This window comes from Hesperophylax consimilis, chromosome 22, assembly GCF_061612785.1.
Source record: "Hesperophylax consimilis isolate HC1 chromosome 22, BYU_Hcon_1.0, whole genome shotgun sequence".
NCBI classification, from domain to species: Eukaryota; Metazoa; Arthropoda; class Insecta; order Trichoptera; family Limnephilidae; genus Hesperophylax; species Hesperophylax consimilis.
This window is the reverse complement of record NC_142857.1, coordinates 3,110,851-3,128,576: the sequence shown is the minus strand read 5'-3', so window position 1 is coordinate 3,128,576 and position 17,726 is coordinate 3,110,851. Positions and strand designations below refer to the sequence as shown.

Below are 17,726 nucleotides of genomic sequence, written 5' to 3'. Positions count from 1 at the left end.
CTTAATAGGCCTGATGCCCCGTCTTGCCCGCCACCCCGTCTTGCCCGGTGTTCCCCTACTGTACGAAAACATCCTGAGTCAACGAGTGCACGGACCTGCTTTCCATCGACTGCAACTTGGATTATTGGTAGCACCTTTAGTCCTGATTCAGAAGAGCTGCCGGCGCACCAGTTCTCCTGCTTCCGTTTCCCTTCTCACAGTGCCTGGCCAAGTGACCATCTTTTCCGCAGTTCCAACAGACACTTTTCAGCTGCTCACAACAGAATTTGACCAAATGTGGCCCACCACATTTAAAACAACTCCGTCTTGCATTTGGAGATATTGCGACAAATTTCTGTTGGCCCTGAGCCACCGCCACGACAGGCTGATTCACGAGCTCTGCCATAAGAGCTCTAGCACGCTCCATGATTGTTGACAGCGGAATTGTCTCTACTTTTGGCTGCGTGCGCAATTCACGTGATACCACTGAAGGCAGACACACTATGAAAGCTTTCATGAGGAGAGCATCCGACGTCACTCCCGCTAGCCTTGCCAACCTCCTCAGGTCCGTCATATAGACGTCGACCGGCTCATCACGCCATGTGCGCCTCACGAACTCCTCATAGGCCAGAAACGGGTTTGTTGCGAAGGCACAAATCAACGCATTTTTGATGGCGTCACCATTGCCCTTATCCTCTGCACTCAGCTCATTGTAGACAGCAAATGCTGGTCCCTCCAGAAACATCGGGATGATCGCGCACACATCCTTTACTTCTTTAATTTTTAAAACCAACTCGACTTTTGTTATCCACTGAATAACGTCGCCCTCGCCATTAAAACACCTTAATAAATCTCCGAGTTTAATATTTGACATCTTGCCGAAATAGCTTGTATTCTAACTGGCGTTCTAATTGAATGTCAATTGTCTTTCACATCGCAGAACGGTTGCGTTTGCTGCCACTGGTTTTGCAGTACTTGCATATCACCACATTACGTAAATCGAAAATTCACTTTCGTTGTATGGAATGACAGTTGGAATGATTTCTGTTGATGACATTTTCTCTCGTAGTAGTAGCTAGAATACATATGAGTAGCTAGAATTTGAATCATTTCAGAATGCAAATTCTAGTTAGGTACTGTTTTGGCCAAACTCGAAAAAGTTATTATAGGTTAGGTTGGATTATTATAGGTTAGGTTGGTTTATTATGAGGATTTAGGTTAGGTTAGGTTAGATTGGATATTATAGGTTAGGTTGGATTATTATAGGTTAGGTTCGATTATTATAGGTTAGGTAGGATTATTATTAGGATATAGGTTAGGTTAGGTTAGGTTGGATTATTATAGGTTAGGTTGGATAATTGTAGGTTAGGTTCGATTATTATAGGTTAGGTTGGATTATTATTAGGATATAGGTTAGGTTAGGTTAGGTTGGATTATTATAGGTTAGGTTGGATTATTATTAGGATATAGGTTAGGTTGGATTATTAAAGGTTAGGTTAGGTAGGATTATTATTAGGATATAGGTTAGGTTAGGTTAGGTTGGATTATTGTAGGTAAGGTTCGATTATTATAGGTTAGGTTCGATTATTATTAGGATATAGGTTAGGTTAGGTAAGGTTGGATTATTATAGGTTAGGTTAGGTTGGATTATTATCGGTTAAGTTAGGTGTTTTGGGTAAGGTTAGGATATAGGTTAGGTTAGTTTAGATTTGATTATTATAGGTTAGGTTACTATAGTTGAGGTTAAATAAAACAATAATTATAATAATACCTAAATATAAATAATTTAAGTTTTTTAAGTAACATAAAAATATTTTATTTTTCGAGTTTGGCCAAAACAGTGCCTAACTAGAATTTGCATTCTGAAATGATTCAAATTCTAGCTACTCGTATGTATTCTAGCTACTACTACCAGAGAAAATGTCATCAACAGAAATCATTCCAACTGTCATTCCATACAACGAAAGTGAATTTTCGATTTACGTAACTAAAAATTAAAATGCTAAAATTAAAAATATCACAAATGCAGTCAGATTCCTTTTACAGTAATTAAGGTAAATCAGAAGGTTTTATTTAAAAATATTTCATATAATCCTTGTCCAGCGATTCCGAATATTTACCAAAAATTGTCACTTCATAAAAATACAAATTATGACAATGATTCCCAGAGGATAACCAAAATAATAAGACAATAAATTTAGTGGTAATATAAATTATGATGTACTATAACATAGTTCACACTTCATGTACTGAATTCCATTTCAAGAATGCAAAAAAAAAGAGATTTTCAATCTCTTTTTTTAATCTACTATCATGGAGTTACTTACATTAATTGAAATCACTTTTGTCACGCTTGTCATGTTTGTCAGTTTCAACAGAAAAAAGATTTGACGTTAGTTTTGTAAGTAAAAAATGGAACCGAACTCGTGATTCATCTTTTTTGCAATAATCATAACATTCACTCTGTCTACAAAAGCTTTTTTTCTTCTAATCTACAATTAATTGTTTGAAATGCCTCCATACAAATAAAATTTCCCATAGAAAGACAAAATTTATTACTTCCTCGCACTGCTTATAAATCAATTTTGCTTCCGGCTGGTGTAAATAATTGAAACCTCTTAAAGGGGTTACCTAAATCAAAGAAACATTTATAAAAACCAACTGCAATCCGTTGAGCACTCGAAAATTTGGGCTGGAAGAATTCACTTCGTTAAAATAATTTATTGCATTAAAGGATTTTTTTCAAATGTTTCTTGCTTTCAAACTACAAAGGGTTGTCATTCTAGGCCATTATTTAAAATTATGGGTGGTTAATTTATTAATTTAATTTATATTGACTAATTTTAAATTATATGCAAGATTGTAGTAAAATTCAGAATTAGAAGAGATGTTGAATGGAGGGTACGCAATTTTAGATAAGGCTTGATAGAAGATATTTGTTTAGAGAGGAATAACAAAAAAATATGTGATCTAAAGTTCCCACTTTTAGTCCATAGAATGTATAATCTAAAGAGTCAAGCACTTGAATTTTATAATTGTAAAAAGTAACGAAATAATGTCCTCATTCAAATAAGCGTGGAATTTTTTCAGAAACATGGGAGTATTTTTGAAATCACAGGCACAGCAAGCTTCCTTCGGTTGACTTGCAATGTGCTAATAATTGTCTCAGTAAAGGGGTTACTAAAAATACTTATATATTTGTAAAATAATCCTCTTGCAAGATGTGTCCTCATTTGGGGACAGCATTAATTTGCGCATTTGAAACTACGTTCGATGGATTGCAATATTTTAGTATACAGGTTCAAGTAAGAAAACAACTGAAAATCTTTTGTCTTATAACCACTAGATGGGAAATCTGACAAATGATTTATATAATTATTTATTACTAAATTTGCAAGTTTGAAAGCAGGGAATATTGGAATATGGTTGAGAATTTTGTTTTTTTAAATTATTATCACTGAGTTACCTATGTACACCTATCGACATTATCAAAAACATCGTTTGTAAAACCATTCAAATCTTTTTATAAATACGTAGATATATATTATATTTCCATCCAAAGTTTTATTATGCTGAAGTGATTCTCACATGAGGACAAGAATTTATTTTCTTAACAATGATATATTTTTTCAAATATTTATTGTAGCCATATTATATATATAATACATATTTCACAAAAAATGTTTATTTTTGACGCCCTACATAATTTTTCCGTGATAGGTTCAATGAAAACACCGTATTTTATTAAAAAAATTATTTATTTTCTGACAACTAAATCACGTAAAACATAACAATATTTTTGAACATCTAACACTAATAAATAAAATTTATAAATATGTTAGCGGAGCTATCGCATTCAATCGGATGTAAGATTCAAAGTGATGTTATATATGGATATTAATTATCAATTAACTTAGTAGTAGGGACCACGAGAAGCAGAAGAGATGGCAGCAAAGTGAGCAGCCTTGGCGTGCGCCACCTCAGGAGTGTCTACAACACGTCCATCATGTCCAATAGGGGCTGCTCCATGAGCACCGTTGTAAGCCGGAGCAAAGTAAGACCGGGAAGAGTAAGCTCCGTGGTTAGCTCCATTGGAGGCAGCGGCCTTGGCGGCGTAGTGTGCGGCCTTAGCGTGAGCTACCTCGGGAGTGTCCACTACTCGTCCATCATGGCCGATAGGAGCGGCTCCATGAGTGTAAGCTCCAGAGTAAGCTCCGGTATAGCCACCATTGTATCCTTTATTATATTTGTCTTGGCTTGCAGCTAAACCTTCCTTTCTCCACTGACCATCGTTACCATGGTAGGCTCCGTTATATCCCTTATTGTAATTAGACTTATCTTGGCTTGCAGCTAAACCTTCCTTTCTCCACTGACCATCGTTACCATAGTAGGCTCCGTTGTATCCCTTGTTGTAATAAGGCTTATCTTGGCTTGCAGCTAAACCTTCCCGCTTCCATTGACCGTCATGATAACCATTGTAGGCACCGTTGTATCCCTGGTTGTAGTGACCTTTATCCTGGCTAGCAGCCAGACCTTCTCCCTTCCATTGACCATCATTTCCATTATTGTAACCACCGTTGTAAGTTCCATGGGCAGCACCGTTAGAAGCAGCGGATTTGGCTGCATAGTGAGCGGCTTTTGCGTGGGCAACTTCGGGGGTGTCTACGACACGTCCATCATGCCCGATGGGGGCGGCTCCATGGGCGTAACCTCCGGAATAGACTCCAGCGTAGTTAGAAGCATCATATCCGCGGTCGTACTGTCCATCCTGACTCTCAGCCAGACCATCTCCCCTCCATTGTCCATCATCATGGCCGATGTTGTAATTAGCGGAGACCACAGCTACTACGCAAAGTAATGTGAAAATCTGAAAGTAGAAAAGTATATTTATTGATACTGCAGAGATTATAAACCCCTCGTTTTATTTACATTTTTTTAAATAATTTCAAATATCTTACCAAAGTGTTCATTCTGGATTTGTGTCAGCCTTTTCTGAGGGGAAAACTGCTTTTGAATTATACCGAAACAATGCTTAGGTTTTATACTGTAAAAAGTGGTCGTGCGTACAATGAATTGTGGGAGGGACAAATTGACATGATGTCGGCTGTTCAACTCTCTTATCAAATCCGTTCTTGAAATAAAAGACATTGTAATGATTGGTTCAGTGCACATCTTAACTATGACAAGTTCACCAATTTTCGCGTTTGGAAATATGCGGTGGTGTTATTTTTTGCATGACTTGTAAGAGCGCATGATCGGAATTAATTAATGTTTAATACGTTGATGCTATACTTGAAAGTGATTTTTTTGTTTTAGTGTTATGTAACAACATGTGTATCGATGCATTTCACAAAAATATTTTGCTATTGGTTACGTCCACACTACGCCTACACAACGTACTGAGCCGTTCCAAACTGGCAAGTAATAATTAATACATACCTGAACATTGTTGGATTGACTTTATGTTGCCATTTTGCCTAGTTCTGAGTGGTTCAGCTCATTTTTCGGACGTCTTGTGGACGAAACAAATAAAGAGAAAATATTACTTCTAATTTCATATTACCTTTACACCTTGATAGATTCCCCAATCTTAAAAGACAGACTGCAATCTTTAGAGCACAGGCGTCAGGTAGGTATGCTGTCCTTGTTCTATCGGTATTACAATGGAAGATGCTCTGAGGAACTAGCGTCATTGATCCCTTTGGCACCGATGCGTAGTCGGGATACACGCCAAACATTTGAACACGGTTGACATTTGTCACATGAGAACGGGTCGCTTCTACGATTCGTTCTTAAGTTCAACAGCTCGGCTCTGTGTTTCCTCCCTCCTACAACATGGGACTCTTCAAGACCCATGTTCACTCCTTCCTCTCCACAAAAAGACCCTCCACACAGCATCCCCAAAGATGACATAGGCCCTGAGGGAAATTATTTTCTTCAGGGCCTCCTGTGTGGAGTTAATATATTAAAAAAAAACACCAAACTGGTTCTAGCAAATATCTTATCAATTTTCTTAAAGTGAAGCCGCACGAGAGTTCCAACTGCTCACAACCGTCTGGAGCCAGCAAGATTATGGCTTACTAATTGGGGTATGTTGTGAGGCTAAAAGCAGCGAAAAGGGGAAGGAGATGGTGAAGAGGAAGATATCGAAGTAGCTGGCTATTGAGATCTGGTCACCAAACGCGGAAGAAGCCATCCCAAGCAATGTTTTATTTCTGAATGGTGGTCTTATACCAGGGCGATACTGAGAGTATTTTCCACTCTGGAACGTGCCGCAAAAATATTATATATTTTTTTAAATGTGAATAGGACAAATTAATTCGAATTCAAATGAACTCGCGACCTCCGGTTTGCCGGTCGAGAGCCTTAACCATATTTAAAAAAAAAAATTTAAAAAAATATATTTAAAAAAAAAATTCAGAATATTCTGACCCAAGAATGTTTTTATTCAAACAACTAAAATATACTTACCTTTTATACCTTTTAGTCCGTACTTTTTGCATTCCGATTTGTGATAAGACGGTAAAATCCATGGCCACGTGAGAGCGCCAAATCGGCCGTAAAAAACATTAAGAAATTGATTTTTTATTGGGGAATCTTGAAATGCAAATGTCCGGTCAGTCGGAACACTTGTATAAATATAGGCACGGAACATTCACCAACGCCTGTAATGATACTGGCGTAACCTGCTAACAGTAATCGCTCGAGAAGGAAAGTTCGAGCTGAAGAAACTATATTTGTGCTGGGCCTACCGAGCCTGCTAATATTCGGCCTTGGATAACACGGTTCACAGAAGGAGACAAAAAAAGTATTGATAAGTTACAATTATTTTTTGATGTTCATACAAAATAAACGATATGAAAATATAATAACAAAATACCTTCACTTTATTTATTTTTTGATTTTGAATTAAATGAAAACAAAAATATAAAAGAAAGCATGAAATACTTTATACCTGTAAAGTTATTATTACACTAATTTTAAAAACCCTTGAAATTTAAAAGTAAAAATTTAACGAAATATTGTCAATACTTAAGTTGTTTTTTTTTTAAATAAAACTAATGTTTATAAGACAAGGTTTTATGCATAGGTAGCACAAAGGATAACAAATTATTATGAGCAAAAATTAGTCGTCTGAAATATCAATACAAATTGAAAATATATCTAAAGGAGATATTTTATAATAATTTGTAATACTTAAGCTGCTTAAGCATAATATGAAAAAATATGATAACTCGTTATTTACATTGATTAACTAATTTGGCTTTGAATGTGTCAAAATTTAAAACGAAAATATCAGCGACATCTATCAATTCATTGCACAGACTATATATTCTCTCCATTACAGAATTGAACACGAATTTATTGTTGTGAAATAATATATTCGATCTGGTATGCTTTGGAGGCAATAATGACAACAAATTGTTGTAATTATAGCAAATTTATAGCGTCAGGGCAGTCAAATCTTGAATTAAGAAATTTATGCAATTAAAGAGATCAAATATTTTCCGCCTTACCTCCGGATTCCTCGGCTGGCTAAGTTCTCCATCACAACACAAGCAATATCTTCCGCTTAGTGTGGTGGTAGTAGGAGTTTTTCAAATGTTAGGTTATTCGTAACCCGGGAATGTTTGTCTTTCTTTTAAAAATTAAAAAAAATCTTACTACCCATATAGGTACACCTACTAAAATATGTAGGTGCGTACATTTGAACTGCCTCCGTGGTTGAAGGTTAAGGCTCTTAGCTACGAATCCGCAGGTCGCGGCGTGCGCAAGTAAATTTTATTAGATTAATTTGTGTCGTTTTGCTAAATTAATCAATTAAAAATAATATAAAATACTTGTTTGGACAGATAGTTATCTTTTTTGTTTATCAAAACTTAACTAAACCATTCAAGTTGTTTGAGACAGGGAAAAGTATTAAAATAAAATATTTATTTTTTATTTTGGTAAAATTCCTGAAATCAACAGGTTTTAATTCCCTTGCGATGTTTATTTGGCCAAAATGACCAATTTTTACAACATAAACATCGCAAGTGACCAATTTTCGATATAATATTGCAATTTTTTGTTCACTATTTTGTTTTACGAATCTTATTATTGTGTTTTGTTAATAGAGCCAACGCCAATACCATTCGTTGAAATTTTGAAAATGACATGAAAGCAATAACACCCTTGCCAATCACCATACTGCAAATCGGATGGTGTGGAGGAAACCTCCATTTTTTTCCACTCTACCTCCAGACATGTCGGGGTTCTGAAAATCGGATCATTCTGATGCAAAATTAATAATTTTTGGGGATTTTAATCTCCCATATGTAAACTGAGTACAACCCACTGAGTCTTCAAATCCCATTTCTGCTAAAGCCCAATTAATCATTGATATCATCAACTTTTTCAACCTTAAACAATTAAATCATGTTAAAAATATAAATGACAGAATTCTTGACCTTGTCATATCAAACATAAATAATAGTAATGTCAGCGAATCGCGTGAATCAATAGTATCCATTGACTCTCATCATCCCCCTTTACTAGCGATCATTTATTTGGCACCCATTGAACTCCTTAGTCCCCAACCTCCCGTTCACGAACTAAACTACAAGAAAGCCGATTATAATCAAGTGTGCTTATATCTTTCTTCGCTCAATTAGTCCCACATTTTTATGTCTACAAACGTAGAAGAAGCAACAAATGTGTTCAACTCAAACCTTTATGATACTATTGAAAATTGCATACCAACTTCTATTGTAAAACGAAACGACTGTTACCCAAAATGGGTTGGTACTGAACTAAAAAAACTCATTCAATGTAAAAAAATTGCCCACATTAACTTTAAATCCAATAACTCCACTGACTGCTATAAATTTTTTTCTGTTTTACGAAGTAAATGTAAAAGTCTATCTAAAAAATGCTATTCAGATTATATTACAGATGTAGAGCAGACTATCAAGTCAAATCCAAAACATTTTTGGAATTATATGAATTCTCTTAAAGACAACAACGGCTGTCCTCGATCAATGTATTCAGGGCGAAAACATGCTGACAGTGATCAAGAAATAGTTGACCTCTTTGCTGATCATTTCTCAAGTGTTTATGAACAGAAAAATGATAATGTAACTATACCTGAATTTAAATACCCCAATGTAACTGACATATCAACATGCCACATTTCTCTGGATGATGTTAATACAAAGATCAGATCTCTAGATTGTAAGAAGGGGTCAGGGTCTGACAAAATTCCACCGGTATTCATAAAGGAATGCGCTCAGTTTATAGCAGCTCCACTTCAACACATATTCAATCTGTCAGTTCAAACTGGAATATATCCTGATCCTTGGAAACTTAATCACTTGACAACTGTATTTAAATCAGGTGATAAAAATTGTGTTTTAAATTATAGACCAATTTGCATACTGTCTACCACCCCGAAAATGTTTGAAAGTATTGTCTTAGATAAAATTGCTGTTAAGTTTAGGCATATTATTACTCCAGAACAGCATGGTTTTGTGACCGGTCGGTCTAACACAACCAATCTTCTATTGTATGAACACTATATCTGCGAAGCTTTCACGTCTCGTGCACAAGTAGATTCAATATAATATACTGATTTTTCAAAAGCCTTTGATAAAGTAAATATTAATATCCTTCGCGATACTGCAAGCCATTGGTATACATGGATCATTCCTAAAATGGTTGAATAGTTACCTCTGTAACCGCGAACTGATGGTAAAATTAAATAATAAAGTCTCATATAAATTTAAAGTAACATCGGGATTTCCTCAAGGCTCTCATCTGGGCCCACTTCTCTTCGTATTGTTTATAAATGATTTATCTTTATGTTTCGAAAATGTCAAATTCATTCTATTTGCAGATGACCTAAAGCTTTTTAAGATTATAAAATGTTTAAATTTTGGTGATCAGGTGTGAAGGCATGAAATGAAAGAAGGTTGTTGAAGGTCACATGTGTTTTATTGAGGAGTCAGTGTAGCCGTAACGAGAGTTGACGCTGGACAGAAGAATACACCGGATGCTGGCTGATGATGTGCTGGTCAGGCGCGGGTCGGTGAATCGACGCCGGGCGCTGGTGACCGGGACTCGATGGAGGTCAAGCACTGGCGAAGAACGTAGGTCTTCAGGCACTCCAGTACTGACGAGACGGCCGAAGGTGCGGCAGACCTTGTAGGCGGTTGAACGGGAACGGCGTGACCAGTGAGGATGCAGCGTGTCCTCGTGGTGGTCATGGTTGCGTGGAAGAAGCGCTGGTCAGAGACACTGGAACCAGGGCGCTTGTAATCCGAGTAGTGCTTGCCAGGAACGGCGATCTGGACAAGGCACTAAAATGATGTCCCGATAGAGTCCATGATGATACGGGCGAAACCGGGTACGTTGTCTTTCGCGCTAGTAAGAAGAGCGCGGGCGATCACTCGTTGAGCCTAGTAGACTGACGGCTGGTAAATAACTAACTGACTGAATGACTCGCTGCGTCGGGCATATTTATACTACTCGGCCGACGGCGGCAGTAGGTAGGTGGATGGCAACTAAATTCTAGGCACTCGCACAGACTGTGTGTTTCGGGAACCTTCGATAGTGCGGCGATTATGCATAGGCCGTAGACTCGAACCTTCTGGCGAGTTCTCGTAGTATCCCAGACGAACTGCAGTATTATTGTCGCGAGTAGATACTTGAAACAGGTAGGTCTCGTAGTACGTAGATTACTTTGTTTACGATTTAACGATGCAAGTAGCAAGTACGTACCTAAGTAGCAAGTAGCAGTTTATTATTAATTATTTAATCTGGATAATTTGACGCCACAAAATGATGCACTTATCCTTCAGCATAATATAGATAGACTTGCTAACTGATGTGAAATAAACAAATTATTCCTAAACGTAAAAAAGTGTTTCTACATGTGTTTTTACCGTTCACGGACTCCAATAACCATATTTTATTCAATTAACAATAATGAAATTGCATTAGTACCATTTATCAAAGACCTTGGTGTTATTTTTGACAGAAAACTTACCTTTGATCGTCACTGTGAAACAATTTCCAATAAGGCCATGCAAATTCTAGGTTTTGTGATGCGTAACACAAGGACTTTTCAAAACATGAGTCAATTAAATTACTCTACTGCTCTCTTGTGAGATCGCACCTAGAATATGCATCTCCTGTATGGTCTCCGATTTATACCTGTAACTCACACCGCTTGGAGAAAGTACAAAGAAAATTTCTTCGATACGTTCAATTCAAATTGAGACAGCCTGTAATTAATATCTGCTATAATACATTAATGTCTGGTCTAAATCTACCACTTCTTTATACCCGGCGAACTATTAATGACATTCTTACACTTTTTAAATTACTGAACAATCTCATAGACTGCCCTCAAATGTTAAATGTTATAAATTTTCGTGTCCCTGTTAAATCAACTCGACTCCACCATCTTTTCCACAGTGACAATCATAGCACTAACTATTTGTATCATTCACCGTTGGCGCGTTTTCACCGCACTGCCAACACGTATACAGACCTTTTTGATATTTTCAAAACCTCACCGTCTTGCATCAAGGCAAAAATACTTGGTTGTGAATTTGAACTGATATGTTTGTGAAATGTTAAATGTCTGTTTGTACTGCATCATACTGACATGTTCTTATTTATGTGTAACATATGTATGGTGTTCTATACATATACATTCCCCATATATACATATATTATATTGTGAAATGTATATGTATAGCATCAATATAAACTGCTTGCTTCAGATGTCTTATAGTGTTGGCTAACGGATGTATTATTTTAAATAAAAATGTTATTTTTAATTGTCAAGTCTCTGACAGCCCTGAACTGTGTACTTATAATCTAATGTTTCACATTACTGTAAAAGCCTTTTATGGCGTTTAATAAATAAATAAATAAATCATGAGAAAAAATGAACTACTATTTAAATATCCATGTAAATCGAAAATAATAGAAAATGTCATGACTAAACGGCGCAAATTTTCATACCGTGTTTTGTTATAAGAGATCACCACGCAAATGGCATCTTTTTAAAAATATATATTTAAAAAAAAAATCTTTATTCATTGTAAGTTGAGGATTTTTTGACTTTCATGCTAGATACATGTCCGTGTTACGACCAAATTCTGTATCGGGTTGCTACAGGGCTTTGTTATAATACTCGTCCAAATAAGTCGCGGCTCAACCTGAGCGCGCACATACAATAGTCAGGTAGCTTCTTGCTGCTAACTCATCTTCAGTCGCGTCGCGACTTGAGCGTGCGTTTAGACTGGTAGCTGCCTGCTGCGAGTCCATCATCTCCAGCACCAAATTAGTCCTGGGAAGGAAAAAGGCATCAGGAGTGGGTAGGAATCTTGGTGACAATGTCTTCATGAATGACCATCATATGAATCCATACCTCCCACTGCGGTGCGAGGCGATGTTCCGGAATAGTCCGGCTGGAGAGATCAAAAAGTCTCCCTCGTCTCTCCCGATCCGGCCTGCCACGCAACTGGCGGACCGATGCATATATCGCCAAGACCCGGACAATCCTCACCTCCATGAACACGGGCACCCCTGCTCAAGTCACCAAACGTAGCGAACCACTTGGGGTGACCTATGACAGAGGTTATCCAATAAATGGTTCCCGGGGCGGCGGTACCCATAACCACCTCCCAAATTGAAAATTATTAAATTAATTTGTTTTGTATAGTACTTGACGTATACAATTGAATTTGGTCCAATTTTAGTAAGATCGGCAAGTATGGTATACTCGAAATAAGTCACTAAACCAAAAAAAAACTAATAAAATATATCAATAACTCGGGAAAAGACAACACTAGTGCACCGACACAATTCGATATACTACGCTACATCACTTTGCTGTATATTTATTTGTCGAAATAGAAGTTAAATAAATAAAATAACAATATACATTAAAGGTTATTGAAGAATTATAATATTATGCTAGTTACACAAAAGTTATTTTTAAAAAAATTATCCATTTGAGTGTTTTGTATCCATATTGGCAATACGGAACGAAATCACCTCGGAGTCGGTCTGGCCGTAACGGATGTTTTTTTACAGATATTATTTTACGTAAACATATGAAATTAAAGTAAGAATATCGCAATACTTTACCAAACAAACACAAAAGTGACCAAACCGAAAAAATAATAAAAAAACATCGATTATTTGGGACAACACAACTCTAGAATATCGAATATCGATTTATGACTACATGACATCACTTCGCACAAATACATACGTATTTATCTAAACCCTGTTCCCCCGACCCTTACCTTCCGAATACTGAGCGAAAGGGACACATGCAGCTTGGGCTACTAATACCTAAATGAAATCTTCAAAATCGAGGTTTTGTATTCCCCATTTTTCTCCTCAAAAAAGTAACCAATTTTTATTTTTTTTTACCAACTACATAAAAAAAAACTATTCTATGTCGGACCGTTTTGTTTTTTTTCAAAATATATTGTCTTGTTGGTAGACTGAACGTCTTTTGACTGCGTTTAAATCAGGCAATTTTATTGATTTTTGGAAGGTGAACTTCTATAAGAAGCAATTTATCAAAAAAAAAAACGTACCGACACGCAAGTTGCCGATATCTATTTTATGTTAAAAAATATTTGCTATAGGGTTAAAATCCAGAAAGATAAATGGGGACTACGTTTGTATGGAAAAATCGTCTTAATGCGCCACAGAATAGCCGGGACGAGTCAGCGCTACCAGAGATCGGACAACACTCTTGTCCAGGCCGTTGCCCAGTGGCAAGGAGCTCTTCTACACCAGAGATGGAGAATTTCACTCAAGCCACCGTAAAGTGTTAATGTGTTCATCAATTTACTCATTTTTATTTAATTTGTATATTGAATTTTTATTAATTAACTTAAATGTAAAATTTTATGGCAGGCAGAGCATTGCACACATCGCTCTGTCCAGCTGAAATAAACATTATTATTATGATTATTCGTGTCTCTTGTATTTGTATGTGTCTCTTTGTCATTTGAGTGAGCTTTTATATAATTTGTATATTTGTTTTATTGATTTTGTTTTAGTTTTTGGATCTTTATTTAGATGCATGTCACTCGTATGCCATTGCAAGGTGCTCCACAGAACAACAACTGTCACTAACCGGCAAAAGGCTCGTCAAACACTTCGAAATATTTGTAAACGGTTAACATTTTCTGCACGATATTAGGTCATTTTTAAAACAGTGGCTCGATTGTGAAAAAATGCCTTATTTTTTGTCATTTTGATTTTTGGATGCCTCCTAAAAATTACATCAATATAGCATCCCCAAAGAAAACATTTGTGTGAAGTATCATGCAATATTACCAGTTCCATTTAAACTTTGATAAGTCCTGATGAACAACGATAAAAACGTTATCAAATTGTTCGTTCGCGTTTATCCCCCAAATGCAAGCGTTTAAAACTGACCCGTTGATTTTTTAGTTTTAAATAGATATTGAAAGAAGGGTAAAAGAAGGTAACTTCATTAATGCAGGACTGAACGCTGTTGGTGCTAACTAAAAAGGGTAAAAAAAACGAAGCTATTAGTCCACAATGGAGTGCTGGTAACATTCCCTGATTTATGGCAGTTAGGCATGGAACTGCTAGAGGAAGAAAAAGAGTAGACTGAATGCTGTAGAAATGAAATCCCTGAGGCATATGTGAGGTAAAACCATGTATGATCGTGTGAGAAATCCGCAAAAAATTCTAACAAATTAACATTAAGAAAGGGATGTTTAGATAGGTATACAGATCAAATGAACGATGAAAGGAGTGTAAGGAGTACTAAATAAATTCAGTTTAAAAGGAACGTCAAAGTCAATATGCTACACCAGCGTTGTTGATATTGACACTATTTCACCGGAGTTGGACGTATTATTATTATTGAAAGGTATTTGATAAGCATTCCAATCTCTGCATTTCAAATGAATCATCAAGTATTGCTTTTATCTGTTTCAACAAAGTTTGATATATACAACAGATATTTCAAATAATGAAAGGGAAACAAAAACACATTCTACTTCAGCGGAGTTTGCGTGCTATTTTTTCTTATGATTATTAACTAATCTTATATCAACGAATACCAGCAAGTAATGCATTCTCTGACTTAATTTGTGTACGCAAATTATTTATTATTGCTAGGTGCAAGATTAGGCATTCCTCATTGATTTTGATCAAATACACATTGAATATAATCGAATCGTTGAATCACAGAGTTGAAGATTAATCCAAAACAACACGAAGTAGTTGGAGGCGTTGTCCCAGTAAGACAGATATCCTGAGTTCGATTCCCAGTTGTGACCGTTTCCTGTTTTATTTTTCTTTCTCATGATTCGATTTATTAGAATTATCTTCTTCAATGAATAATTATAAATAAATTCAAAAGTTTCCTCAGAGAAAAAAACATTAAAAGACAGTTTATTTTTCGAAGTTTATTCGATTGAGTGCGTAGAATTTTGGAAATAATAAAGAAAACATAAATAAATTTCGAAAATCACAATAATCACACAAGGCTTTGATGTAATCAACGCCTCGCTATTTACAAGACATCAAATGTTGAATCAGGGAAACAACATTCTGTTGGATAATGTACACAGGAACCATAGTCGAAGATTAAGAAATTAGTAGTGGGCTCCATGACCAGCGGCGGAGATGGCGGCGAAGTGGGCGGCCTTGGCGTGAGCTACCTCGGGGGTATCTACTACACGTCCATCATGACCGATGGGGGCGGCTCCATGAGCGTAAGCTCCGGAGTAAGCACCGGCGTAGGCGGAAGCACCGTTGTATCCGTTGTTGTAGTGACCGTTGTCCTGGCTTTCGGCCAGACCTTCTCCCTTCCACTGTCCATCTTCACCGTTGTAGGCAGGGGCGGAGTAAGCACCGTTGTAGGCACCGTTGTAAGCTCCGTTGTAGGCACCGTTGTAGGCTCCGTTGTAAGCACCATGTCCAGCTCCGTTGGAGGCGGCAACAGCGGCGAAGTGGGCGGCCTTGGCGTGAGCAACTTCAGGGGTGTCTACGACACGTCCGTCATGACCGATGGGGGCAGCTCCATGAGCGTAAGCTCCTGAGTAAGCTCCAGCGTAGTTGGAGACACCATTGTAGCCACCATATCCATGGTCGTACTGTCCATTGTCCTGGCTCTCGGCCAGACCCTCTCCTTTCCACTGTCCCTCATCATGGCTGATGTAGTTAGCGGAGACGACGGCTCCCACGCACAGGAATGTGAAGATCTGGAAATAATAACACATTTTTTAGAAAATCTATTGTTCATCGATTTCACCGAATCTTATTGCTCATTCACTTTATTATTTAAAAAAGAATACATCGAATTGAAGTCATTTGAACTTTAAATAGCAGGATATACTCCAATGAACAATTTCACTTATAAAACTACGTAATGCTAAAAAGGAATAGACAACAACAAAATTTTTAGAAGACAAAATCCTGTGTAACAATATAAAAATGTCATTAAAGCATAATCTGCAATATCCATTATTCAATGCGTCAGTTATAGAGCACCACAAGATTTATAGTAACTGAATCTAACCTTCAGAAACCCATTCGATTTGTAACCTCCAATCCAAATTGGAAACACCTTTAGATGAAGCATTCACCAGCTACCAGACAAGGAATGCACGGGTATCAAGACAACCGAACCCAAGAAGTGATTGCATAGTTAATTTGTGGTTTGATACAAATATTATTTACGATATTATGTTACTTACCAGGGCGTTCATGTTGATTGTTGAGTGAGCCTTTTCTGAGAGGAAAACTGCTTGTGCCATGAAGGGAGAGAACGCAAGGCTTTATACTAGCTTGTAGCTTCCTGCACAGTGGAAGGGGAAGTGAAAAAATCGTAATGAATCCAGTTGTCCAACGTAACTTATAATCAAATTCGTACTTGAAATATTTCAGTAGGCTTTTTATATGCACGTTTTAATGAAACATGACAACTTACTAGTTCACATATTATCCATTGTTCAAAAGTGGAATAAATTAGTACATTATGTAATCGTGTGGTCAAGAACGAATTATGATATTAAGATAAAAAAAAACAGGAGATTGGTTTACACGCTGCCGGTCACAGAATGCAGATTTTTATACTGTAATTTATGCAAATTTGATTGACACGTTTGGGGCCATTACTTTGTTTCTTTTATGGCAAACATTCTTCATAACCACAGACCAAAGAACGAATAAATCTGAACTGGAGCAAATATTATATTCCATTCAGCATGCATTCGCATTGTTTGCGATGACGAATGGCACACCTTTAACTAATTGTTTTGATTTTTGGCTTGAACTCACTGGTGAACTTTTATTTACAAAATATATTGTTTTTGTGAATACCGCAAAAGACTCCCAATTGCTCCCAACCCTCTGAAGTCAGTAAGATTATGGCATCCTCAATTGTTTGTTATGAGGATGAAATTAGTGAGATGGAAAAGAGGAAGTTGGGAAAGTACCTGGTTATTTAGATCTGGGCACCAAACACGGCTAAAGTCATTTTAAGTAACGTTTCAATTCTAAATGGTGGTATGATACTGAGAGTGTCTTGTACTCTGGAACGTGCCTCATGTATACTATATATTATTTTTAACCAATAAATTTGTGAAGTAACCTGAAATTCATCAAATACAATTTACTTGCGTATTTTCCGGATTTGAACCCGCGACCTTAGAATTGCTACTCAATAGCCTTAACCCTCGACCACGGAG

General features: G+C 36.8%; 1 protein-coding gene across 1 annotated transcript; it reads right to left on the bottom strand.

Annotated features, from left to right (window-relative positions):
* Positions 1-3,892: 3,892 nt before the first annotated feature.
* LOC149412658 (uncharacterized) lies at positions 3,893-16,854 on the bottom strand. Its single transcript, XM_089645394.1, has 3 exons — positions 16,734-16,854; positions 15,636-16,238; positions 3,893-4,846 (listed from the first exon to the last, which is right to left on the bottom strand). Exons 1-3 carry the CDS (start codon positions 16,791-16,793, stop codon positions 3,893-3,895), a joined length of 1,617 nt encoding a protein of 538 aa, XP_089501520.1. The 5' UTR covers positions 16,794-16,854.
* Positions 16,855-17,726: the final 872 nt, after the last annotated feature.